At 35.8% G+C, this 27,094-nt stretch overlaps 7 protein-coding genes across 7 annotated transcripts; 6 read left to right on the top strand and 1 right to left on the bottom strand.

Annotated features, from left to right (window-relative positions):
• Window positions 1-1,537: 1,537 nt before the first annotated feature.
• PHYBLDRAFT_141178 (hypothetical protein) lies at window positions 1,538-2,999 on the bottom strand (the record flags this gene model as incomplete). Its single annotated transcript, XM_018430541.1, has 4 exons — window positions 1,538-1,697; window positions 1,908-1,971; window positions 2,016-2,188; window positions 2,767-2,999. The coding sequence occupies 4 exons, from the start codon at window positions 2,997-2,999 to the stop codon at window positions 1,538-1,540; spliced, it is 630 nt and encodes a 209-aa protein (XP_018295333.1).
• Window positions 3,000-3,588: 589 nt separating this feature from the next.
• On the top strand, window positions 3,589-4,236 carry PHYBLDRAFT_164207 (hypothetical protein; the record flags this gene model as incomplete). Its single annotated transcript, XM_018434967.1, has 3 exons — window positions 3,589-3,603; window positions 3,793-3,917; window positions 4,035-4,236. The coding sequence occupies 3 exons, from the start codon at window positions 3,589-3,591 to the stop codon at window positions 4,234-4,236; spliced, it is 342 nt and encodes a 113-aa protein (XP_018295332.1).
• A 4,562-nt stretch (window positions 4,237-8,798) lies between these two features.
• On the top strand, window positions 8,799-10,184 carry PHYBLDRAFT_60422 (hypothetical protein; the record flags this gene model as incomplete). The annotated part of the gene is made up of 3 exons (XM_018440638.1): window positions 8,799-8,920; window positions 9,289-9,346; window positions 9,975-10,184. 3 exons carry the CDS (start codon window positions 8,799-8,801, stop codon window positions 10,182-10,184), a joined length of 390 nt encoding a protein of 129 aa, XP_018295331.1.
• Window positions 10,185-11,228: 1,044 nt separating this feature from the next.
• On the top strand, window positions 11,229-14,002 carry PHYBLDRAFT_157718 (hypothetical protein). The gene is made up of 5 exons (XM_018433665.1): window positions 11,229-11,486; window positions 11,644-11,869; window positions 12,097-12,295; window positions 12,387-13,354; window positions 13,458-14,002. Exons 1-5 carry the CDS (start codon window positions 11,361-11,363, stop codon window positions 13,583-13,585), a joined length of 1,647 nt encoding a protein of 548 aa, XP_018295330.1. The 5' UTR covers window positions 11,229-11,360; the 3' UTR covers window positions 13,586-14,002.
• A 3,541-nt stretch (window positions 14,003-17,543) lies between these two features.
• PHYBLDRAFT_141175 (C2H2-type zinc finger transcription factor) lies at window positions 17,544-19,144 on the top strand (the record flags this gene model as incomplete). The annotated part of the gene is made up of 4 exons (XM_018430540.1): window positions 17,544-17,569; window positions 17,751-17,862; window positions 17,990-18,152; window positions 18,303-19,144. 4 exons carry the CDS (start codon window positions 17,544-17,546, stop codon window positions 19,142-19,144), a joined length of 1,143 nt encoding a protein of 380 aa, XP_018295329.1.
• Window positions 19,145-20,714: 1,570 nt separating this feature from the next.
• On the top strand, window positions 20,715-23,626 carry PHYBLDRAFT_96992 (hypothetical protein; the record flags this gene model as incomplete). The annotated part of the gene is made up of 5 exons (XM_018443991.1): window positions 20,715-20,887; window positions 20,999-21,303; window positions 21,838-22,071; window positions 22,164-22,391; window positions 22,599-23,626. Coding segments are annotated over 5 exons (1,968 nt in total), but the record flags the coding sequence as incomplete, so codon positions are not given.
• A 973-nt stretch (window positions 23,627-24,599) lies between these two features.
• On the top strand, window positions 24,600-25,277 carry PHYBLDRAFT_76327 (hypothetical protein). The gene has a single exon (XM_018443142.1). It carries the CDS (start codon window positions 24,628-24,630, stop codon window positions 25,087-25,089), a length of 462 nt encoding a protein of 153 aa, XP_018295327.1. The 5' UTR covers window positions 24,600-24,627; the 3' UTR covers window positions 25,090-25,277.
• Window positions 25,278-27,094: the final 1,817 nt, after the last annotated feature.

The raw sequence follows: 27,094 nt of genomic DNA, 5'->3' as shown, positions 1-27,094 counted from the left end.
TCCTTTCTTTTTTTTTAAAAAAAAATACCAAATAATTGTCTATATAAACACTAGCAGGAGCTTGGTCAAGCAAAATCTCTCTATCTCTCTCTCTTTTATCTTTGTATGATCTTTCCGTCGATATATCGTCTAATCCTTGGGGAACCTCTCTATCTATATGCCTCCATATCTCTTTATCATTGAATTATCCTTCCGTTCATATATCTTATAATCATTGGAGAACCTCTCTATCTATATGTCTATATATCTCTTTATCTTTGAACAATACTATAATCTATTCCTTTATTTCTTTAAAGCAGTCCTCCCATATAGTTTTTTTTGGCCGATTGAATATAACTCTTTGTCCTAAGGGCATTTTGGTAAGAGCTTTTTTCTTTTCATTTGTATATACAGCTTCTTTACCATTAAAATATTTTTTTATTATGATGATGTTATTTTTCAACAGGTTTTACTATGCATATCTTTATTTCCGACTCTATATACTTTTATCTATAGCTTTATATTTATCTCTATATCCACCTATATCTATAGCTATACCCCTCTTTGTATATACCCTTTATATGTATACCTTGCTCTATGTATTTGTTTTCTTCTTTTCTTTTCTTTCTTTCTTTCTCCAAAGTATCCGTCTTGGTCCCAAAAATTTCCGGTAAGTATTGTTCCATAAAGAACATAAGAGCAAAATATACTTACTTTACTAGTGTCGACTCTCTGGGCGTTTCGTTCCCAGGCGAGCTTACGTTTCTTTTTTCTGGACCTACAAGAGAGAACGCACGAATGATCTCTTGTACTGTGTTTTACGGTCTTTATTGTCGTATTTCACTGGCAGTTTCCTGCGCAAGTGTCCAGACGGGTTGGTTGTGGTTATGCGCAATGTGGTGCGGAAAATGTTATTCTGAAAACATCCGTTAGCTTGGAATGGTGTATGCTGACGTGCAGCACTGCTTGACCTCGCCTCTGCTTTCCTTGCCACTCTTTCTTGGAAAGAGAGCAACCAACTCCTTTTTCCCCCTCGCTGTCAAATCAGGTCTTCGTCCTGAGGGGGATGGATCCGCTATTGTTATTTCTGGCAAAGTGGTGAACTAAGAATTTGACATGCTCTCTCTATAACACGGTTGTTTGGCCCGACACTATTTGATAAGTTTCTCTTTTTTTTTGCAGATCTTTCTTCATTTACATCGACTCTAATCAATACTCTCTCTTTCTATTGCTTTACATAGATCCAATATCAACAAACTCTTGCTAAACAAGATCTTGGCCCAGTTTTTGCGATTTATTAGTAGTAGATTTTTCTTCACGGCTATTTCTGTTTATCTGGTACAAAGATTGCTAACCCTATAGTATTAGCAGCAGGATAAGCACATTATTTCACACATAGCACACGTTCAAAACCATAACATATATACTGACTCTACTTTGAATATCTTATCTGGGCGTTTAGTTCTCAGATAGGATCAGCTTTCTTTATTCTGGACCTGCAAGAGAGAACGCACGAATGATCTCTTGTACTGTGTTGTACGGTCTTTATTGTCGTATTTCACTGGCAGTTTCCTGCGCAAGTGTCCAGACGAGTTGGTTGTGGCTGTGTGCGATGCGGTGTGGAAACCGTTGATCTAGAAAACATCCGTTGGCTTGGAATGGTGCATGCTGACGTGCAGTGCTGCTTGACTTCGCCTCTGTTTTCCACTCCACTCTTTCTTGAAAAGAGAGCAACCAGCTCATTTTTTCCCCTTCGCTGTCAAATCAGGTCTTCGTCCTGAGGGGGATGGATCCACTCTTGTTGTTTTTACTTTTAGCAAAGTGGTGAACTAAGAGTTTGACATTCTCTATGCAAAGTATACGTTCTGGTCGCAAGAATTTTTGGTAATTATTGTTCCGTCAAAAATGCAAGTACAAAGTATACTTACTTTACTAGTGTCGACTCTCTGGGCGTTTCGTTCCCAGGTGAGCTTACGTTTCTTTTTTCTGGACCTACAAGAGAGAACGCACGAATGATCTCTTGTACTGTGTTTTACGGTCTTTATTGTCGTATTTCACTGGCAGTTTCCTGCGCAGGTGTCCAGACGGGTTGGTTGTGGTTATGCGCAATGTGGTGCGAAAAATGTTATTCTGAAAACATCCGTTAGCTTGGAATGGTGTATGCTGACGTGCAGCGCTGCTTGACCTCGCCTCTGCTTTCCTTGCCACTCTTTCTTGGAAAGAGAGCAACCAACTCCTTTTTCCCTCTCGCTGTCAAATCAGGTCTTCGTCCTGAGGGGGATGGATCCACTCTTGTTACTTTTTGCAAAGTGGTGAACTAAGAATTTGATATGCTCTCTCTGCAACACATCTTTTTGGTCCGATACTATTTGATAAGTTTTTCTCTCTCTTATGTTTTTTTACAGCTCTTTCTTCATTTACATCGACTCTAATCAATACTCTCTCTTTCTATTGCTTTACATAGATACAGTATCAACAAACTCTTGCTAAACAAGATCCTGGCACAGCTTTTGCGATTTATTAGTAGTAGATTTTTCTTCACGGCTATTCCTGTTTATCTGGTACAAAAGTTGCTAACCCTATAGTATTAGCAGCAGGATAAGCACATTATTTCACACAACGCACATGTTCAAAATCGTAATATATATATACTGACTCTACTTTGAATATCTTATCTGGGCGTTTAGTTCTCAGATAGGATCAGCTTTCTTTATTCTGGACCTGCAAGAGAGAACGCACGAATGATCTCTTGTACTGTGCTTTACGGTCTTTATTGTCGTATTTCACTGGCAGTTTCCTGCGCAAGTGTCCAGACGAGTTGGTTGTGGCTGTGTGCGATGCGGTGTGGAAACCGTTGATCTAGAAAGCACCTGTTGGCTTGGAATGGTGTATGCTGACGTGCAGCGCTGCTTGACCTCGCCTCTGCTTTCCTTGCCACTCTTTCTTGGAAAGCGAGCAACCAACTCCTTTTTCCCCTTCGCTGTCAAATCAGGTCTTCGTCCTGGGGGGGATGGATCCATTTTTGTTATTTATTTTTTGGCAAAGTGGTGAACTAAGAATTTGACAATTGTCTCTCTATATATGTATTCTTCGATCTAGTCAACTAATAAAGTTTTAATAAAAAAACCTTTTGGTTTGAATTTTTATTATTATTAATATATTTTTTAAAATGACCAACAACAATATCTCATGGTCAATAAATGTTTAGTAAGCTTGTTGATATTAATAAAAAGAAACTATGTATTGTACTATATATGTATAATATTTTTCTTTTTATGAATATTAATAAATAAATCAACAGTATAGAAAGGCTAGTATGTTGGTAGCTGTGGTGTACACACCACGATTGAGTGAAGAACAGACTCCAGAACCAAATACCAGTTTCTGCTTACCAATGAATCTGGAAAGTTAATAATCTTTAGGACTATTACACACCAGGCATATATACACTACACACTCATACAGTTTAAACCAATTATTATACAACAGTGATTTGAATTATAGTGATTTTAATAGTAGCAGATATAAATAATATTATTTGGTCTCTTTAATAAATAACACTCTCACAATATCTACTTTTATTATTATTGATATACTAATCCATAAACAATGCCGAATATCTCAGTAAGTTTGCAAATTTTCTGAACAGCTTACATGGTAATATTATTAACTTATTTGAGTGAGACATCAACCGTGGTGATGCTATAAATTGATGTATCTTGACATCTTGATGCTGAATAGAGCGTCAGCAATGCTTCAATGCACATTACAAAATACTTTCTAATTTGTTTCTACTTAACTAATACTTGCAAGATAGTTTGTACTGAGATGAAGATGATCAGCAGGCGGAAGTTTGAACTCGTATATGTTAAACATGCTTTCCATGAGGATACTGATAGGTTATGGTCTTTTGTAGTGCTTTTACTCAAGAACAAGCAGTAAGCAGTTCATTAAATATATTTTTACAATTAAATGATATTTTTTCTATATTGAAATACTCTTTATGACTAGCTTGTGCTCTAGTAATTATAATATATATACGAAGTTGTAACTAGCTTGCTGCTAGTAATACGTCTCTGTGAGATTCGAACTCACGCTCTTCCAGCCAAGGTTGGAAAAACACCTGTCAAGCCAACTAAAAAGTTAACTATAGACCGAGACGGGGGGAAGAAATCGAAAGACAAGGGCGAACTTTACTTTTTTAGGCAACGAAGACCGTATAAAGTTTGGAGACCCCGCCTTTTTCGTTTGGGATGAACGAGATTTTATCGTTCTAGAATTGGCATTATCAGAGTGTCTTTGCTTACGACTGCCTAGACAGTAATAAGCGAAAGACAATATATGGTGTCAAGTACAAAATTGTACGGAGAACGAGTAACATTGTTTCCAGCACAGAGTAATGACTTAAAGGCGTTCAATCAAAAACTCATTGAACAAGCACATCTTTGCGAAAACAGGATCAGAACACCGATCACGAGAGAGTGGAGGCTTGAATAAAGTAATTTCTCTTGCAAAAAAAAAACTTCATTTGCTGTTATAATATAGGCTAACAGCTAGCAAGAAGTAGACCAGTACATCATGACAGTCAGACCAAACTCTATACTGACTCTCCTACTTGGGCTCAATAAGCGTCCCAACTTGTTAAATCAGTCATACCCCAGACATATGGATGCCTATCGCACGGGTTGAGTTGGTTTTATTATAGGTCAACTGCGTCGCTAGAACGTTCGGCTGTCAACCCATAAAAAACCAGTCTATCTGATCGTCTTTGAACCTCAACATCTGACATCAATGGGGAGGAGAATATCAGGACTCATCCTCAGTCCGTTTGGCTTGTCATAGAGAGTGGTGGTATTTCATTGGCGCCCGGTGGCTCCCACCTATGCTACACCTCTCTATGACGGATTGACCACGTTGTACCAAATGTCAGAATAGAGGAGACCAGAGTAGACCGGTGTTTCTTGCTAGCCGTTCCCAGAGCCATTAACTGGGTGTGGTTTGGTTGGCCGCTTTGGTTTTCACCGCAACGACGTCACTAGAGGCTTTCTTGACAAGCTGATGTCAAGGCTGACCCTTTCGGGCCAGACTTTCTCTTCACTATTAACTACGCAACGTTAGTAAGAGTTTCAATGAAATAAGGGTATATTTTTTATTTTGTGATTACTTACATTCACTTCTTGAGAAAATAAATTTAGGTAAATGTCAAAAGCAACATTACTACAAATTACATTAATAAATTCATCATAATTAGCACAAAATGTGTGAAATGTACTTTCTTTAACGATTTTGTTACTTACATGGGCATTTCTCTGTGTTGTGTTTATGAGAAAGGCGAGTTTTCTTTCCTTCGCACTGAAGAGCCATTTTTCTATACGCGTGAGTGAATACGCAAGATATGACGTAAACACTAATCGTCTAATAGAATAATTCCACATATTGGCGTGTGATATCTATGTGGCTTATTGTTTATATATAATTATTCCATGTGTCAATCCTTTGAGAAGCAAGCTTTCTGCATGAAGAAGAACAATAAAGTAGTGAAGCTTTCTGTTAGCAAAGAAGAACCCAAAATGGAAATTTAAAGGTAGTACTCAGGTACCAGCACGTTTAAGAGCCTATTAAAGACGAGCTTAAAACATATAAAAAGAAGTTCTGTGACCTTGTGCTTCTATTGTGTAGCCAGTCCCATCTTCCCATTTTACGTAACAGAAACAACAACAGAATTAGCAGCAGAAGAAACTACTAGAATATTATATCAGTATATATCGTAGAGCTGTAGAATATAACTTGTATGATTTCCAAGCAGAATGTTTTTATCGAGAGCTGGTGATACCTCTTTATCTCATATTTAAGTCTCGGGTCGTGAAATTAAGCTGTAATATAAAAAAAAAAGTGATCCAGTTTGCTTTTTACAAAAGCCAAGGTTTCACAATGAATTGTTTTTCAACATTATAATCCGTTTGGTTAAAATGCTAAAAACCTCAATATATAATCACACATATTTTCTCAAAATCTGTGGGGTTAATCCTGATGTATTTGTGCTGATGTTTCAAATATCTTGCCAAAAGCATACAAGCGCTTCTTTCTTCTTTTCCACAAAATTCCAAACTCTTGAAATCAAATAAAAAGCTATTATAAAGTACAAGGCAAACTGGTTATTATTATTTTTTAAAAATCATTTGAATCTTTAAATTCAAAACTCTAAAGCTTCTAAGTATTTAAAGCAAAACAAAAAGAGCAAGCTTAAATAGAAAGAGATATATTGATACCAAGCAATGTTTTTCTCCTTTAAAAAATAATACCATCATTTTATAGTATTTCTCTTTGTAAATTATAGTCTTTACTGGAGTAACTACTTTATTTATCTGTAGATAGAATTACCAATACAACTTTAACTGTATATCTCAATGAAGCACCGGGACTTTATTGCTGTAGAACCAGTATTATGTCTGACAGCTAATCAATCTTGCTCGCAACCAAATTGACATTGTCCTTGACTAAGCTGAAGGTGTAGCTAGACTTTTTTCTGATCAAATCCTTAGCAGAAACTTTGGTATCTTATTTTTTTCTACTGAATATATTAGCTATATATATATATTACTTTCTTTTTTTTCCATTTTCCTTACTACCTAATATTGTTTTAAGATATATGTGAGTTTCTCTCCTAGTAGCTGCTGGGTCCCTTTTGTTCCTACCTGTACAAGCACATGCAAAAAAAAAGAACGTTTTCTTGTCCCCTTTAACAAAATAGCGCACACACCAGTTTAGAGTAACCTACAAATCACCATTATGGAAACTTGTACTCCGCCTTTAGAGTTATTTTTACACCGATCAAGACCAAACCCTTCTGCACTTCACTTTGCAAAGTCGTCTTGCACAGTCCGTTGGTTGAATATTATTGGCTGCTATTTATGTCGTAAAACAGTTGCAAAAGTCTATGTGAGAATAAGACTTTTCCCAGTAAAAAGAAGAAATATACAGTCATGTTACGTTTGCTCTAACTTGGAAGTCAAAGAACTCTCTTAAAAAAATGGCGCAGCCATACACTTTAATCAAAGGCAGCGAGTATATAAAAATAACTCCCATTCAACCCACGCGGTTTTTTCTTATAGTTTTTTTTGTATTTACTCTGGAGATGAGTGTCCTCTTATCTCTTGTAGCTGGAAAGACTATCTACGTATGGTTTGATTTGGAGCCTTTCTTTTTTTTATTTTGTACAGAAACAAGTGGAACTGGGTCATTATATTGCTTATTAATTGATTCTAAGAGGTACAGATAAACATGATTTGAATTGTGGATTTAATTATATTATCTCTGAAGCAATGCCGACGATCGTATTTTTTTTTTAAAAAAAAGGGTCACCGTCAAGATTTAACATCATGAATGTTGTTGAGAGTGGAGGACGGGAAGATAGTAGAGTTTCCTACCAATTCTTCGTAAAGACCCTGTTTCAAAGCTTTCTGCCACTGACGGTGTTGCTTAGTAGTCGAATAATCTATACCTTGCTACTTCTGTGGTACGCTTCTCTGGTATGTTTGCTACCCCTACTTAGGGATGAGATAAGGTGGCTGAGATGAACCGGTGTAGTCTTACACCACGGATTATTACCATTCTCACATATCCTTCGCTACAAAGTCAGGCTCATGGGCGGAAGGAAATTGAGCAGTGTAATGCGGGAACAAAGAACTTGTGGTCCTGGTTTCTTCTTTTTTTTTATGTATATATTTAATAAATAAGTAAAGTCGTTTTTAAACTGTTATTGACTCTAGTAGAAAAATATGCGTTTAGTCATTATTTTTTACTTGATTGAAGAGGACAATGCTGTAATTAAAAGGGCTCGTCTATAATAAAGACTAATCCAGTCAAACAAATCTGAAGATTAACATAAAATAACATGCATACTTTTATCTTTGTGTTAATCACTGCGTTTGAATGTATAGACTGTTGTTTGTCTATAAAGTCTATAAGAAAACTCAGAATATTTCTTGAGAATTCTGGTAGTGCGATATATAGATATTACTGAATTTGGATAATCTAGATGGCCATTGTGAATAGCATGTATTTTAATGAGACAAAGAAAAAGAGGGATATGAGATAAGGAATAAAGAAGTGTGTGGAGGGTTGAATACACAAGTAAATGTCCTTGTTGTATTTACACAGATTGTGCACAAAAAAAGGTTTGATTTGGATGGATTTATGAAACAAGGATTATTATCTAGAAACCTTTTTGTACTTTGATTATCAGTGAATGATCAATACTCTCAATTTGTTATTGCATACTCATATGCGCAATTATATTTACAGTCCAAATATAACCTGAATTCTAATAAGAAGAGTGGAAAAGCAGTATTGGTACAGTACAAAATACATCCTTCAATATTTTGTATATAAAAGTAATTTTTCAAAGATATACAGACAGTTTTTATATTGCAGTTCTTAGAAATAAGTTGACAGTGGTAGGGTATGTTGCGTAAGCGAGACATGAAATTCATAAAATAGATGTATCAGCCTTTTAAATTACATAAAGTGGAGTGGAATTTCGATACTCGCCGGTTATTACAGCTAATTCATTGATAGCGTTCAACCTGTTCAAAAACAAGCTCATTTTCGTAATACTTGCTCAAACTTGCGCTATACAAGCGAGCTTGTTTAATAATAGAGGGTTCTCGATATGTCTTGTGTGTCTAATAATGAGGATATTTTCTCTTTTTAATATATACTCACGCAAAAAAAAAGTCTTCGCGGAACAACTAAAGTTGGAATTTTTCTTTACACCAAATCTACATGAGCAAACGCCTCGTAGCATCAATAGAGAAATAATGGAGAAAACATACCTTGCCACGAGTCGTCACACTTCTTACATAGAGGCATTTTTTATCTTTATAAAGCTACGAATTCTCAAGGAGAGATCAAAGACATTTTGGAAAACCTTTATTCGACGGTTAGAAGCAACATGCTCAAAGCCCGTTTGAAACCTGCTTAAAAAAAGCAGAGGCAGAAACAGGAGACAAGGAATTCGAAAATAAATTCCTTTATTAAAAAAGTGTTTGCTTGATTCTTCTATGGTCATGCCCTACGGTTAATTGTACAAATTATTTTCATGTAATCTCTAATCTATGTGTATGCTAACTGGTAATGTTAAGAGAGGAGTTGTTTAAACGTAATCGGTTTATTGACAGTGTTATCCTAGATATTAATCCAATTGATTATTCCGGGACCAGACTGGTAGTTACTTCCAAAGCCTAGGTTAAGAAGACCAAAGGAACTCACTATCACTAATAACACTATCCTTTGTTTAATTATGAAAAGAAACACATTTGAGGCGTATGGGCATTACAAAAGTAGCTTGGAACTCGCTGGTGTAAAGGTTTGTTAAGTGACTATGATCAATTATCTTTGTGCAAACAATTTTGGTTCTTACATCTCAGTAGCCGGGTAAAGACTGACGACTAAACAGACAGAGAATATACTACTTTGGACAAGAGCCAGAGCCAGAGCCAGAGCCAGAGCCAGTTCAACAGTTGAAGGCTGAGATAGGGTGATATGCTCATAAGAGTCCGGGTTTATAGTAAAGGGCCATAACTTCTGTACGCATATAATCCGTAAGCTTGGGGAACATTTCCAGAAGAGTCATATAGTATCAACAGTGAAGTTTGAAAAAAAAGCTTGAAGATTGTATGAGGTGTTTCTGGGCTAAAGGCTCTGGATCTTTTGTGGCTCCCAAAAGGGTTTGTCAATTAAGACGTTTACGTTAACTGTTTTTTCAAACAAAAAAAAACTTTAGCTCTAATATTTGGTATCAGAGATAAAATGAGAACCATGAAACTAAGTTTACCTTCAAAGAAGATGGCAACAGCTGCCATACGATATCATATAAAACATGGTGGAAGAACCATTGGTTAATCAAGCGATTTGACTACTGACCTTCCCAAAGCCCTGATTTGAAGCCAATTAAACATACATGGGAGGGCATGGAAAAAAATCGCGTTGTAAAGAGAGAGAAGGCTTACATAAACAATAATGAAGATTATGAGGCCTGTATTATCAAGGAGTGGGAGCAAATGGACCGAGCCTTTAGAGCTAATCATGTTGTCAGTATGTCCGATAGGATTAAGGTTATAATTTTCTACCTGTGGTGGAAACACCAAATACTAAAGCGAAAATCTCTTTTAGCTTTTATAAAACATTCAATGTGCTTTGCTTGAAGATAAGATTATAGACATTTGCGATGAACAACTCAAGGTATATTCGTTAAAAAAATATGATGCTTATATTTTCGAGGTGCTAAAACACTATAATTTTGGGAAGACTTTTTCTTTGTATGAGTTTATGATTCTGTAGCTTTGAGAACATTCCTATTGGGAAATGTATTCTCCAGAAACAAAGTATTTTTTTTAACTAAATGGATCCTTTTGTTCCTTGATAGGAATAATATATTTATGAAAGGAAAAAAATGTGATTTTATTAAAAGTGACAGATATATTTCCTCATTGGGAAAGGTATAGGCCGGAATCTCGGCAGGTACTCCCATATAATTGTGTGGTCCGCAATGATCTCTTATTTCTTCAAGGTCGCTGTCAGTCTAAGCTTGCTGAAAAATAATTGATCTCTATTGACCATACAATTTGTTTCATATTAAGTACTTTGTCTACCCTGAATACTTCCTTTTACTTGCCTTACCTTGACCTGTCTATTTTTGGCAGCCTATACTTGACCCCATTCAAAGGCATCAGACCCTTTTACCTTTACCGACTTTTGAATACACACTCAGCCATTTAGAAATTGGATTTTGATTTCGATTTTAGAATAACCAAATAATATATTTATATACAAATGATAATAAATAAATAAATAAATAAATAAATAAAAAAAGCTATCGTTCTTGTATTCCTTTTAAGCATTAAAGAAAAGTTCCCAAAAAAAAATCGTGTATTTTTGCGGCTATAATTATTTATTCTTTCTATAAATTAAATTTTGCTCACATAACTCCAGCTAAAGTACATTACATTTAATGACCTTTACTATACGCACACGCACACATACATATATATGTATATATGCTTTGACATATTAATGTCAATAGAATAAGATAAAATAAAAAGAATAAGATTTATATATATATAAAAATATATATAAAAAAAAAGAAGGGACGTCATGGCACTACTGTGACGCGGAAGACGGAGATCTAAACGTGCGCGTGGTAAGGACGTTTTGGCACCTTGTCTGTTCTCCTCCCTCCACTTGATTGGATTTCGACTTGTCCCGTTCCTTTCTCTCTCTTTTTTTACTCCACTTTGTTGTTGTAAAAAAAACAAACCATAACCTCATCTTTATATTTTTATATACGTATAAATATATAATTTATATAAAATTTGGCTTGAATGTCGCACCCAGGCAATATTGATCCTAATTCAGCAGTCTATGCTACCGATGAGTATGGTCGTCCTTTTATCATCGTCCGCGAAGGACAGACAAAGTCTAGATTGAGCGGGATCGCTGCCATTCGCGTAAGTTTTTGACACAAAGACATGTCATCATATATATTTTGTTTCGTTTTTCGTTCTCCTCTTCCTCATCCTCAGAGTGCACCAAACAAACAAACAAACAAACAAACAAACAGCGAGAAGAAAGAGAAGAACTAATGGACGCGTGTACACAAAATAGTCCCACATCTTGGCTGCCAAAACCGTAGCCACCATCATCAAAACCTCTTTGGGTCCCCGCGGTCTTGACAAGATCTTGATTTCCCCCGATGGCGATATTACCGTCACCAACGATGGCGCAACTATTCTCGATCAGATGGCTGTTGAACATCAGATTGCTAAACTTTTGGTTCAGTTGTCCAAGAGTCAAGATGATGAGATTGGAGATGGTACCACTGGTGTGGTTGGTATGTTGACACGTTTTATTTTTCTTTATTTTTCTTTTTTCTTTTTATTAGTCTCTTTAAGAAACTTTTTTTCTTCTCTTGATTTCTACATATTTTTATTATTATTCTTATTATTGTAATCATGATAAATTATACAAGATTTGACATTTCACAAAAAATACAACAGCAGAAATAATCCAAAAAAAAGAAGAAGAAGAAGCATAAAAACTCACCATGAAATTTATTAGTGTTGGCTGGGTCTCTGTTGGAGCAGTGCGAACAGTTGTTGGATCGTGGTATTCATCCTATCCGTATTGCTGATGGCTTCGAGCGCGCTTGCAATGTCGCTGTTTCTCACCTTGAGTCCATTTCCGATACTATTGAGTTCAGCAAGGACAATGTCTCTAACCTCAAGAAGACTGCTATGACCAGTCTTGGCAGCAAAATGCAAGTGTTATTTTACATATAATGGAGAAGGAAAGATATTTAATAGTGGACGTACAAACTTACATCTTCGTTTTTTTATTTATTACTTTAGTGTGTCAAAGTGTCATGAACAGTTCGCTGACATTGCTGTCAACGCTGTTTTGGCCGTTGCTGACTTGGAGCGCAAGGATGTTGATTTTGAGCTTATCAAGGTAGACGGTAAGGTCGGTGGATCGATGCAAGATACCCTGTTGGTCCAAGGTGTTGTCATCGACAAGGACATGTCTCACCCTCAGATGCCCCGTGAGGTTCGTGATGCCAAACTTGCCATCTTGACCTGTCCCTTTGAGCCCCCAAGACCCAAGACCAAGCACAAGCTCGACATCACCTCTGTTGAAGAGTACGAGAAGCTCCAGGCTTACGAGACCAAGAAGTTCGAGGATATGATCAAGCAGGTCAAGGACTCCGGTGCCAACATGGTTATCTGTCAGTGGGGCTTCGATGACGAAGCCAACCACTTGTTGTTGCAGAACAAGTTGCCTGCCGTCCGCTGGGTTGGTGGCCCTGAGATCGAATTGATTGCCATTGCAACAAACGGTCGCATTGTGCCCCGCTTCGAGGATCTGTCCCCTGAGAAGCTCGGTAAGGCCGGAATTGTGCGTGAGCTGACCTTTGGTACAACCAAGGATCGTATGTTGGTGATTGAGGAGTGTGCCAACACCCGTGCTGTCACTGTGTTTGTACGTGGTGGTAACAAGATGATCATCGACGAGGCTAAGCGCTCGCTCCACGATGCCATCTGCGCTGTCCGCAACTTGGTCCGTGACAACCGTGTCGTATATGGTGGTGGGTCTGCTGAGATTGCTTGCTCTTTGGCCGTGTCCAAGGTTGCTGATGAAATCTCGTCAATTGAGCAGTACGCCATGCGCGCTTTTGCCGATGCTCTTGATGCCACACCTCTTGCTTTGGCTGAGAACTCTGGTTTGTCTCCTATTGAGACCTTGGCCGAAGTCAAGGCTAAGCAGGTCCTTACCGGAAATCCCCGATTGGGTGTCGATTGTCTCTACAAGGGATCTAACGGTAAGTTATTTATATTGATGGATTGTGTGGAGGAATAGGAAGGTGAAGAATAGGAAACCTTTTTTTAAAAAAAATCAATATTAATGTTGTTGTTGTTGTATAGATATGAGAGATCAGCACGTCTACGATCCTCTGATCTCCAAGCGCCAGCAGTTCTTGTTGGCCACTCAGTTGGTCAAGATGATTTTGAAGATTGATGATGTTATCACAACCACTGGTGATGAATATTAAACGATAGATAAAGAGAGTCAAAGAAAAGAAAAGAAGAAGAGCCAAAGACCAGAAAAAAAAACAGTGGATAAAGAGAGACAAAACACAAAAACCACAAAAGACAAAATACTAAATACAAAGAGAGAAAGACAAAAAAAAATTGGTATTATTATTACTATTTAGTATTTAATGTCAAACGAAAACATATATAAAAAGAAAGAAGAAAACAAAAGAGATAATTTTTCTTCTATACAAAACAAAGTAAAACAAAATAACAAATGTTCAATGTTCAATGTGTATATTCTATTCTATAATTTGATTTAATTTCGATCTCTATTTCAAGTGGTGGAATCAGTAAAAGAATCCTTGAATGACTACTAAAAAGAGGGCGAGGATTCTGATACATAAATGAAAAATAAAGAGTATTTTATCATGGGGAGAAGATAGAGGTTTATTACAAAACTAAGATGGCTACTAAGTTATAGTCCTGAGAGGGTATTTCACAAGTCTACGAGAATTGGATTTTGAAAACACTATGTCTTTAATACTTGGTTAACAATAATTGTTAATATGCAAAAAAAGTGGCTCTCGTATTTCCCTTTGTTCCTAAAAATTCTATTTTCATAAAATACTCATAGGTAACAAAAAGTTGCGAATCTATAATTGCATGCTCTAAATTTCAAGTCAACGAAGGCCAATCATTTTATATTAAATCACCGAAGTATAAAAAGCTAATTCTCAAAAACTGGGGAAGACACCCTTCCATAGCAATCCAATATGGTAATCTATATATAAAATTCTTGGAACTGACAATTCGGCGACACTCCATCTTCTGGAATGAGCCAGTAATTATTTATTTTTATACATTTTTTCCCCTGTGGGTCTTCTAGACATCTCTTCAAGATTCCAGGCGTTCTGTCTTAGTAACTTGGTAGTGCTGGGGTGAGACTGGATCTCGGAATATGCACCAAGTTAATACGATGAGTCAGATATTCCTGATCTTTGGCCTCTAACGGTATGATATCTTCTCAAATCTCTATTAGTACTATTATTACTATTATTACTAATATTAGATACACTATATTGTCGGGTTTCTGGGTGCTTTGGTTATGGTACCCTAATATCCCGTCTTCTTGGTTTTTGCCCTCTATGTCTGAAGGAGAGGATCAGATCGTTGCCTTTGTCATATTCCCAGTATTCGTGGGGGTTTCTTTTGAGGTCTGAGACATTTGAGGTTGAATTTATTTCGCATCTTTCTAAAGTTATTTTTTTATATATATACAATTTTTTTTTGTTTTACATGAGGATGACAAATAACATATTGGATCTCTCCTTTATTAATAACAAGCTTGAAATAGGTGTTGATCTTGGTAAGATTTCTTCTGCCCTTGAAAAACCTATCCTTATTGAAGAATATCTTATTTTGATGTCACTGGTTAATTGCCCTTTTTTATTATTATTATTATAAATAAAGCAGGTCTGCAATTTATGCAATCGGCTTATTATTGACTTTCGTCATAATTGCTTTGGGCAGTATTTTCGCTTGAAAAAAAAAAGCTATGATATTTTGTGGCAAAAGGAAGTTAACTCTGTCAAAAGATAAAATAAAGGCAATTGATGGTGAAATTAACCCTGCTGTATTACTAACATAAATATTTTCCCTCTTTTCTATATATGTCTATATATACATTTATTAATATTTTTATATCAAACATGGTTCTCTCTTGAGAAGGTTATATATTTTCTGTTAGTTATTTTCTTATTTCACCTATGTTCCTTGGCAGTCTGTCCAATTAAATCCACGTACTCATGTGTGTATGGAAATTAAATATTTATATTGTGAGTTTGATTAAAAAAGAATGTGAAAAAGAAATAGATAGTATATGAATTATTAGTGCAAAGCACAAGTATAGAATAATGTTTATTCTCGTATCATTTGTGCATGTAAGTACTCTTTTTTTTTCTGCTTGGGTTTTATGTGATTTTCAAGAGGCATAAGTTTTGCCATTTGAGACAATGTGAACAAAATGGTAGACTTGATCGGAATTCATTTGATTTGGTTTGGTAGAAAATATGGCCACCCAAGAAGTACACACAGCACAGTACAGCACAGTACAGCACAGTACAGCACAGGACCACATGTTTGTGAGTCTAATGATGAGGCTATTATAAAATCTAAATGCCATACATGATCCCGATACTAACTTTCGGACAAAGTATTCAAGTCAATATGGTTATAATGGCCACATATGCCGCTCCAAACTCCCTCTGGTAAAATACTATTGTGTATATTTTGTATATCGATCATAAACATCATAGTCATAAGGTAATTATGGTCTTGTTCTGTCTTATAAAGAGATGAATTATATAATACTACTACTATTGCCATTGTCATTGTCATTGTTATTATTATTAGTCTTTTCTTCTTCTTGTTATTCTGGAGGAGAAATATAGAAAGGGAAATTAAGGGTCCTTGTCAGGCAAATATAACGGGCTGTACATCTTTACATATATATATACTATACTATTCCCTTTTATTTACTTTTTCTCGTCATCTAACATGAGGGAAGAAAAATCTTCAGTCTATCTTTAAATGCATGTCATCTTCACCAAATGGTATATTGACATCATTCTTTTTATCTTGTTTTTTTTTATACATACATTATAATTACCGCTTCTGCTGCTATTACTACTATTACTATCACTACTGTTGCTGTAACGACTATGTTGATTAGAGCAAATTTAGCTATTAATGGCTTTATCTTAAGATTGAATTAAACTTTGGAGAGTCCACAGTATAAAGCAAGAGGAAATAGGAGAATTATATTTATTAAAACAAAAAAGAAAAAGAAAAAGAAAAGGTCTTGGATACCAAGGTTCTATCTTGTAATTTTAATTGTTATTAGCATTATCATTATCATTATCATTATCATTATCATTAGTACTACTACTTTGTATGCTTCTTTCTTTATTTATTTATTTGCCTATCTGTTCTTTTTTGTTAATTTTCTAATTAAGGTATATATTCAATGTCTCCTATGTATTTTTCTTTCTTCTTCTTCTTCTTCTTCTTCTTCTGTAGTAGTAGTATTATTATTATTATTATTATTTTGATATATCTATATGTATAAAGTCTAGTTTTAGTTAAAGAATATATAAAGGAGGAGAAGCTAATTTTGGAGTAAACGAGTGGTGTTGCCACATGCAAGAAATGCACACTTATAAAAGGAGTATAAATGAATAAATAGGCGGATGAGGTCAAGAAGAGGAGCTCTTTGTATATGTATTTTGATCTCTTGGGGGGGGGAGGAATCATGGAAGATAGTCTTTTTTGAAACGGAGCCACACTACCCCATAATGTATATTACAAAAAGGCTTCACTTTATATTCTATATATTTTATTTACGCTTTTGGTTATGTGTATTGACAAGAAGATTTTTGAAATATGATTTTAGACATATATCCATTTAACTATCTATAGACATTAGACACATATATACCTCCAACCAGACAATCGATGTAAATTTATACATTTTTATATACATTATAATAATTTATATAAATATAACATTTTTTTTTAAAAAAAAAAAAACTTATAAATTGAGCTGATAAACCACTAGCCTTTTTCCTTTTTGTTTGTTTGGTAGTCTTTTTTTTTACTTACCTTTCTTTAAATAAATTACCTACGCACACACGAACGCATATATATACCTTTATATATTTATATAGCCAATTATATACATTTATGTGTGTAAAATAATTATATTTACACTTGTATATGTATATTTAGCCATTTTAACCATTTAAATATATAACCAAAAAAAATAAATAAATAAATAAATAAAGAAATCAGTGTGGGTGGGTGTGGGTGTACATACATACATACGTATATATATATATATATATATATATATAAATATATATACTGCTTATATTGCTTATATTTCATACTTCCTTGATCCAATTCTTGACGATAAAGATGCCCAAGACAATTTATCGATTCAGGTAAACCACACTAAAGAAGGGGAATTTTCTTTTTCTTCTTATATTATCGTTGTTACTGTGGGTGTTACTGGCTACTGTGTTTGTTGTTGGGAATTCACCTTTTTCTTTTCTTATTTTATGTATATATATAATATTCACCAAACAATGGTAATCGCTCTCTATTTCTGTTCCAAAACATCAGAGTCAATGTACCTGAATTAACTACTGGTTTCCGTGTCCACTTGTATGCCTACCAAAACAAGTACCCGTCATTTTCTGAACTGACAGATAAAATAAAGGCTGTCATAAACGAGGTAAGGAGTTGAGGGTTGTTTTGCTTCTATTCTTGAAGGGCTAATCCAAATCAAATCATCATGACCCAATTCATTTCTATTGTATCTCATATCTTAATATATTTGATATACATTTGATTTACACTAGACGTCCTTGGAAAATTATTCACTCACTCTCAAGAATGACCAAGGTCACTACAGCAAATTGCATAACAATTCTACTTTCCAGAACGCATTGAAATTACTCTCAAACCAGTCTCGGCTTGAGGTTACCTTGCATCGAAATGAACCTGGCCAGTCTCGGTACATCTGTAGGTCAAATGCATGTATGTTTGTTCCTCGACGCCCTTTCTTTTCTTTTTCTTTATATATGTATATATATATATATATAATCCTTTCTTTCTTTGTGTCTTTGTGTCCATGTTTCTTTGTTTCTTCAATTTACCGAATCTATTTTACAGTCAATGCTCTGGATCGACAGCCCGAACAAGTCCCGATCATAAAACCTACTGTCTTGCGCTGGGACCCTTCTTGTGATTCTTTCAATGGAGCCAATGCTGACCGTAAGGATTCTGGGGTGAGCATTGAGGAGTCTGGAGGAACGAGAAAGAAGAGAGTGCAGTCTGCTGATCCTATCCTCTTCAGGCGTACCCTTCCTGACCTTTCTTTTCCCCCACAGACCAGGCGCCTCTCTTCTTCGTTCCATCCTCTTGATCCCCAAAAGCCGTTGACAGCACCTTCTTCGCCAGACTATTCTCGAACAATAACTCTACCTGCAATCTCATCTTTGACCTCCGCTGTCGATCCAACCTATTCTCACTTGGCACCCATCCTTCCTCCACCAGCAATATACAACTTTCACCAGCATCAGCATCACCACCAGCACCAGCACCAACAGAATAAACAAATCTCTCAATCATCTAGATCCACATCCACGTCCACATCCATGTCCACGTCTCCACCATTATCAGTGGCACTAGTCCCTACCACACCTCCGCCAATTTCGTCTCAACAGCTGACATTACCTCGCCACAATTTGAGATATGCAAGTCCGGGACAGTTTGTGTGTGAACATCCGATGGGTGTGTCTGGTAGGGTGTGTGGACAAACCTTTCGGCGCTCTTATGATCTTTCACGCCACCAGACAATTCACCTGAAGAACCGACCCTTGTGTCGCTGTCATTACTGTGGCAAGAAGTTCACTCGCATGGATGCTCTTCGTCGGCATGAACGGGTTCAAGGCCACACAAAGATTTCCTCTTCTTCTCCTGTTTCTTCTTCTTCCTTATCAATGTCAGTCTAATTCCTTCCTTTAAACTCTCCCAAGTTATATTATAATTACTACTATTACTATTACTATTACTATCTTTCTTTCTCTTTATTATTCTTCTTCTCCTTCTTCTCCTACTCCTTCAATAAGAGAATATTCTATAAATCGAATAAAGAAATAATCAAGAAAAGTGAAATTGAAGTAATTGCTGCTGGCCGGCTTCTATTTCTTTCTTTTTTCGTTTATTTATATTTATATACATATACATATTGTAATCAAAGTCAAAATGAACATTAGAAATTATTCTCAAAAGGATTTCCCTATATTTGTGCATATAATTAGATAAGCTATATAATTGTATTACATTTTTTTTTCAAGATTTTGCGTCTCCATGCCAACAACTATCAAAAAAAATTGTATATAAAAATTAGTAGTCATTTTACTTGTTTAATTCAAGAAAGAAAGAAAAAAGGTTATTTGTCTTGCAATCAAGTTTTTTTTTTCTTTCTTTGGCCTCTTCTGGACCCTGGTATTGATCAACAAAGGTCTCAAGAGACCCCTTTTCTTTTACGCTTCTTCTTTTTTTATATATATATTTTATATATGTTGGTAATAACTTGTTTAGTGTTATTCACTTATTCAACTCCTCGGATTTCTTATTATTAAATGAAATGAATATGCAAATGTACATTTTCTACATTTTGTATACCGACATATGTTTATAAGTTTGTATCTGCATTGTGATATTAAACAATTAATCAATCAGTCAAACAAGTTGATATCTAGAATGAGTATTTCTCGTATCAATTCAAGCTTGATTTACATTGTCATTTAAGCATCAAAAGAGTACTTTGAACCTTTTTTTTTTGTCTAGAATATTAACTCTAGGCAATTATCTTTTATTATTACAAGAAAAATTGTACATAATTTGTGTGATGGTGAACCCTTTTTTTGTTGTTGTTGTGAGTACAAATATACATATTCATATATCCAACACTAAGCCGCGTTATCCCTGTCACGTGTAGAACAAATTAGGAGTAGGAAAGAAAGACTAACAAAGACATATAGAGACAGAGAGAGGGTGGGGGGGTTTGAAGGTTCAACCGAGAAATGGGCCCACCAAACTAAGCAAAAACTCCGCCCAGGTTACTGGTTTCCTGTTTGCCCAGCCAAACTTTGCTTTCTCTCTCTTTGTATTTTTTTTTAATATATATTTTTCTTCTTCTGTTTCTTCTGTTTCCTGTACTTCTTTATTGAATTTTTCCTTAATTTTTTTCCCATTATACCACACATACATATAAATTTTTCTTAAAAGAAAGAAAGAAAGAAAGATATATATATATATAAATAAATAAAAAAATAAGAAAAGAAGAATTATGGATTACAACCATGAAGCACCTTACCCACCATCGCCAACACCACGACGTCAAGAACTGAATCGACCAAACAGTAATGCAGTCAGGGCAATGGTAATGGGATCCATCCTATTCAGAAACCCCTCTCACCTCCTTATTTTATTTTATCGTTTATTTATTTATTTATCTTCTTTTTCTTTTTCATCTAATCAATGTCTATTGTAATCACATTTACTTAGTCTGCTGAGATTGAGCAAGTCGTCACAAAGTTACTACGCACTACAAAGGCACTATTGGAAGCCTTGACACAATGGTCTCAGATGAATATGTCTACCAACGAGATCCTTGAGATTCACGAAACTCTAGAAATCCAGTTTTATTCTGTTTCAAGAGTATTTGAAGAAGCTAATGTGTCGATGGGGTAATTTTGCTGACCAATATATATCTATCTAGGATGATGATGATAATTTTTATTATTTTAATCAAAAAATACTAATACTCTGTATTCTAACATATCTGTATCCATATAAAGTGATTTAGGGTGGATACCAAAACAACTAAGAGAATGCGTATCTGGAGCTATGGAACAGGAACAATCGATTGTTACCTTGGATCAGCACCTGCCTCGTATTCGTGACGTGATTGTGCATTTGTTACATGGCTTAAAAGGAAAGCAGCAGCAACTTCGAGAGAGAGACCACGCAGCATTTTCAAGAGACCAGCAACACCGCACAGACTCGTGGCACAGCACTGTTCCCCAAGCAGTTTTGGCTAGAAATGCAAGTCATCAACGGGCTTATAATAACGGAGCAACGTCTCCTCCGCCAATGCCTTCGGGTCGTTTGACACCATCCGAATACGATCCTTACCAAGGCATGCCTCGCCCTTCAGTATCCACCGAATCTAGAATACGTTATCCTGGTGGAAATGGAAGTAATAGTAGCAGTAGCAGTGGGGGTATTGGTATGGGTATGAGTATGGGTATGGGTGGTGGTGGGTATCCTCAAAGAAGCGGTAGCGTTACCAGATCATACTCTCCTCCTGTCCCAACTCCATCTACTGCCATTGGACGTATCCCCTCACCTTCACAGTCCACATCATCCTCTCGTTCACACTCTACACGTTTTCCTCAAACTATAGCCAGCGTTGTGAGCATGGCCAACAACAACAACAACAATAATAATAATAATAATAATAATAATTCTGGATATCATGATGGTGCTTCATCCATTGCTCCTTCTCCTCCTCCACCTCCTCCTCCACCACCACCACCACAGCCAACAATTGAAATTTCATTACAGCCACAGCAAAAAAAACAGCAACCTTCTTCTGTACCACAAGGATTTGACGAGTCTGATCCCAATACTGCAGACGCCTTAGCTGCCCTGAAACGCCAAGAAAACCTTGCACGCCGTTCTTCGGTCAGAAGGGCATCGATGTTTCGTACCGGCGGAAACGAATATAACGTCAAGCGTGGATTGGATGCACCTCCTGTTCCTGCTTTGCCTAATGAGACAACATCCAAACTCTCGAATAAGCTGACAAGTGTACCAGAGGCAGCAGAAAATTTAGTAGAAAAAGAAACCAGACAAGGTAAATTTGTGTGTTTTTAAGAACTTTTTTTTAAAATTTTTTTTTTTGAATAATAATGTTTTTTTATTATTATTATTATTATTATTATTTTTTAAAAAAAATAGGCTTGACTTTGTATCTACAGATCAGCAAGGATGTCAAAAAGATTCATTACACAGGAGAAATCAGCGTGCCTGCTCTTCGTATGCTGTTCATCGAAAAATTTGGCTACACTTCTCGCCAATCCGACTTCCCTAGCATTTATATCCGTGAACCAGGTGTTCATGTATTTTATGAGCTTGAGGATCTTTCGGAAGTGATTGATAAATCAGTTCTTTCTCTCAATTTGAATGGTAAGTTCAAAGAACAAGAAACGCTTTATAGGTCTATTAATAAATTTGCTTTTGTATAAAAAATAAATATATAAATAAATATAATAGAGCGTGATGAAGAGCACAAGAAATGGAAGGAAGAAATTGTGGAAATTGTCACAAAAGCCATGCAAGACAACCAGAAACATGTTGTTGATCAATTGGATCGGGTCAAGAAACAAGTAGAAGATACGCCAAAGCACCAGGGCACTGTGCTACGCGACCTTGTCCAAAAGATGATAATCGAGCATCGGCCCACGAGTGTTTTGGAAGGAAGTGAAGGTGTCAATGGTGTCCTTAATGGTGCCGGGACCACTGCAATGCCTCCATCTGGTATGTCCCGCGAAGCTGTGGAACAACACTTGGCTGAGGTAGAATCCCTGCGCCGCGATCTGGCAGTGTTGCGCCAACTGCAGGGCGAGATGAAGGAAACCACGGCGGATGTGCTTGGTGGCCTGAAGGCCAAGGCAGTGAGTCTGCGTGAACAGGCCAAGGAGCCCACGACAGCCAATGTGTCGGCTGCAGCAGTCGCAAATTCGAATGCACGCCTGTTTATCGAAGAAGGCAAGGAACAGCTTCTGACGAGCTCAGACAAGATTACGACCCGGCTTGAGGATCTGCAGGACACGATTGATCAGCTCAAATTGGATGTCACGCTGCGCAAATCCAGCCCATCCGAGGCACAGATGACACATTGTTCTAATGAGACCAAGGCTCTTGCTCAGGAAATCGATCAATTTGGAGCATACATTGCCCGGGTCAAGCCGACCTGGAAGAAGACGTGGGAGCAAGAACTCCAGACGATCGTGAAAGAGCAGCAGTCGGTCAAAGAACAGGAGGGACTCTTGCTTGACATGAAGGATGATCTGGCGGCACTTTTGGAAGTGTTTGAGCAGCTAGAGAAGATCTGTGTGTATCGTGCCAAGGCTCGGCCGGTCCTGCGTGAGTTTAGAGTCGCGCCTGCCGAAGAAGGGTTTGAGGGCATGGCGAGTGTGTTCAAGCAAGTGACTACGATTGATGTTGATCATGAGCGCCGTCTCAAGGCACTTGAGCAGGCAGAGAAGATGCGACAACGCGAGATTTTGAATAAGGTGGATGATTTTGAGAAAGAGCTTGGCAGTTTTGTTGAGGCCAAGAAGCTCAAGAAGACCGGAGGAGCTCAAGAAATTGAACGGATAAGACAGCAGAAAGACAAGGATCTCTTGAAGGCAATGTACACCAAAAAGGCGGCGCCGGTTATTAATGACAATGACAATGACAATGATGAAGGTGAAAGTGAAAGGTCAGGAGGAGTACAGGAAGAACAAGAAGGACAAGACCAAGAACCAGATCAATGATGAATATTAAAAAGTAAAAGAAGACCAAAAGAATCTTTGCGTCTTTTTATTATCTTTATCTTTCTGTTACTACTACTACTACTACTACTACTACTACTACTATTATTATTATTATTATTATTTAAAAAAAAAAAAGAAAAATCCCCTTCATACGCATATTCTCTCAATCATCATCAAACTTATATCTACACAATGAAATATACAAAATATATCTAAATTTTACTATAATATGATGTTAAATTTGAATCGATTGAGGACACTTTGGATAGGCCAAATGAAATAGGGAGAGATGCTAGTAGGAGGAGTAAGAGGGGAGGATTTATCGGCTTAGTAAATAGATTTGGTGCAAGAGGTTTGAGATGACTTTTCATTCGTTCCTCGGAGTAGGTTCAATTATAGGTCCGGCATAAAAAATAAAAAATAAAAAAAGAAACAGAAAAATACGAAATAGCTACACAATCCTTATACCAACCATTGAGATCTTGTGATAGATTGAAGAAAAAAAAAACCAAAGAAGTCAAAGAAGTTAAAGAAGTTAAAGAAGCCAAGAAATAATGATCAATAAAATATAAAATATAAATATTTTGTACCTATAGTTTGTATATCTTTATCATTATGAAGTGGATTAGATAAGCTATATACACATACATGCATACACAAGCACACATGTATTCAAGCCTCGGAATATCTCTCCAGCCGTTCACCCACCAAAAAAATAAAAAAAATAAAAAAACTATAAAAATTACTCACACATTTTATTTATTTATTTATATATAAAAATAAAATAAAATACTAATATAATAATAATCTCACAAGCCTTGAAATTGGCTGCATCTCTTTCTTTCACTTGTATATTTATTTATCTTTTATTCCTGTCAATAATGCTCTTTACTCCTAAAAACCACGCCGAAAAGAATTCTTGGCTTCAACCCGAATCACCTGCTACAAAAGTTAAAAACCGGCTCTCACTCTTCCTCAAGCGAAAAAGTACAGACAGACCCGTCAGTCAAGCAACAGCAGCTCTTGAATGTCCTGCTTTTGAATCCACCTACTCTACTTCCTCCACAGCTTCATTTTCATCTTCGGCTTCCTACCGAAGCTCGCCTCCCTTGACACCATGCCTGGCTATGGAATCGGTTCCGGCTGAATTCAGTGCACCTGTTGAACCATTGACCTTGACTCCTGCCTGGGAGCTTAAAGATATGTCACTCGGATTCCAAGTTCGTCACTTACTTGGAACTGCCTTTGAAGAAACCGATCAAATCATTGACGAGACCTGGACAGAAAGCCGTCGAGAATTGACCAATACCCTGGCCACTCCATTCCCTCTCCAGTACAACTAAGAGTTGTATCGACCCACAACAGATTCTTTTATTTTTCTTTCTTTGTTTTTCTTTACATTCTAATTTCCTTTTATAATTTCTCTTTAATACTTAATACTACTCTTGATTCTAATTCAACTAATATTACAACAACTAATACAACTAATAATAATAATAATAATAATAATAATAATAATACTACTACCACTACTACTACTACTACTACTACTACTACTACTACTAATACTACTACTAATAACTAGATCGTGTAAAATTCCTTGATTATATTTCTTTCTTTCTTTTTGTATTTTGAATGGTATAAAAATAATAAAATATCGCTTTCAAGCCAATATTATATATATGAATATGGATATGGATATAATTTTCGATTTTGATTTTATTTAATCAAAAATCACATAATCGTTCGTGGCTTTTTTTTGGGAAATAAAATGTGCAGATAATATACAATATATCATTAGAACAAGGTTTATCTTGGTACTCATACATATCAAACAATTTCTCCTATTATATGTATCTTCACAGCCTTGCCACCTTTTGTGAGAAAATCTTTCGATATTAATTATTATTTTTTATATACTGTATCCAAGGATACTAAAGAATACAAAGAAAAAAGAAAATGGGAAATATATGTATATTTATTTATACAGCAACAAATCCCGCGTTCTTCGTTTCCCATTCTTTGGTTGAACAGAAAGGAAACACGAGGAAACAATCGGCGCTCTATTGATAAAAAAGATATATATATAAAAAGGGTCTGCTGCCTTTGACTATATAGATATGTTACACGTCTTGCTATCTTTTCTTTCTTTCTTCTTATTCTTTTAGCCAGATGTTTCATAACACGATTAGTCTACCTTTGAAGGGGAATTTATCTGCTTCTTCTTCCTTTCTTTCTTTCCTTTGATCATTTTGAACACAAGCCAAGAAGTGGAACACAGGAATGACGTCTGGTTGTATTTTACCCGCTTTATTCTTCTTCTTCTTCTTTTTTTTTTAATTCATCACTATTGTCTGTGTTTTCCCCCATCAATATAGAAACCATAAATGATGATAATTTCACAAGAGGTTCGGGGTTAAGAGAGAGAGAAATCAACTTATCACTATCCAGATAGACAATAATTTTACATTTGCCTTACTCTATCAATAAACACCAGAAAGAAACCCAATTTTTGTTTTCCAATCTACACATGGACAAATAGTTCAATGCCTATGAAGAACATGCGTATATACACACAAACACAATTCACTTGCTTTGTTTGATTTCTTTTATCTTTATTCAGGACAGTATTTATAATAAAAGCAAAAATCTATATAGTGAATTTATTTATTTTTTCTCTTCAAGTTGTATTAAATAAATGACAGCCACACTGCATTTCGTGTCTTTTTTTTTATTATCGGGTAGTTTAGTAAGATGACGAATAATTGCGTTTTAAGATATCTTCAACAAAAAAAACCCCATTTTTGGATTTTATTCTTTTATCATTGGCCAACAATACAAAAAAAAACTCATATTATCATTTTATATTATTCTGATAGTAACCTACTTGAAAGTTTTTAGGTAAAAGTGGAAAGCAAGGTAATAATTAGGATCTCAATTAATGTGAATAGAGTTTAATGATTGTCAAAAATCAAAATAATAATAATAATAGTATAGTATAACAATAAACAATAGTAACGATAGACATATTGGGATAAGATCATATATTTCAAATAAAATCAAGCAAGATTGGGAAGAAAAAAGGGTATATAAATACCAGTCATACGTGCTTTGGTTCATCTACTACAACACACAAACAAATCTAAATTCAAATGGTTCAAAATACCACGTCAATTGGACTGATTACAATGAATGAGGCCTAGAATTTCCTGGTATAAAATGTAAACAGATTTGAGAATGTTAGAATATATATATTTTGCTTTGTCTTTAAAGTCCAAGGTCTTGACCATGACAACTAAATTAACAGTCTTGGTATTAAAGATGTATCTATATTATGATTTTCTTGCA

This window comes from Phycomyces blakesleeanus (assembly GCF_001638985.1).
Source record: "Phycomyces blakesleeanus NRRL 1555(-) unplaced genomic scaffold PHYBLscaffold_4, whole genome shotgun sequence".
In the NCBI taxonomy this organism is placed as follows: domain Eukaryota; kingdom Fungi; phylum Mucoromycota; class Mucoromycetes; order Mucorales; family Phycomycetaceae; genus Phycomyces; species Phycomyces blakesleeanus.
This window is presented reverse-complemented; position numbering and strand designations above follow the sequence as displayed.

Bases quoted from the DNA above. Each gene is read 5' to 3' on its own strand.
- PHYBLDRAFT_157718 (XM_018433665.1), top strand. From the start codon at position 11,361: ATGTCGCACCCAGGCAATATTGATCCTAATTCAGCAGTCTATGCTACC. The intron at 11,487-11,643 runs GTAAGTTTTTGA...TACACAAAATAG, and splicing joins GCGGGATCGCTGCCATTCGC to TCCCACATCTTGGCTGCCAA. The intron at 13,355-13,457 runs GTAAGTTATTTA...GTTGTTGTATAG, and splicing joins TCTCTACAAGGGATCTAACG to ATATGAGAGATCAGCACGTC.
- PHYBLDRAFT_76327 (XM_018443142.1), top strand. From the start codon at position 24,628: ATGCTCTTTACTCCTAAAAACCACGCCGAAAAGAATTCTTGGCTTCAA.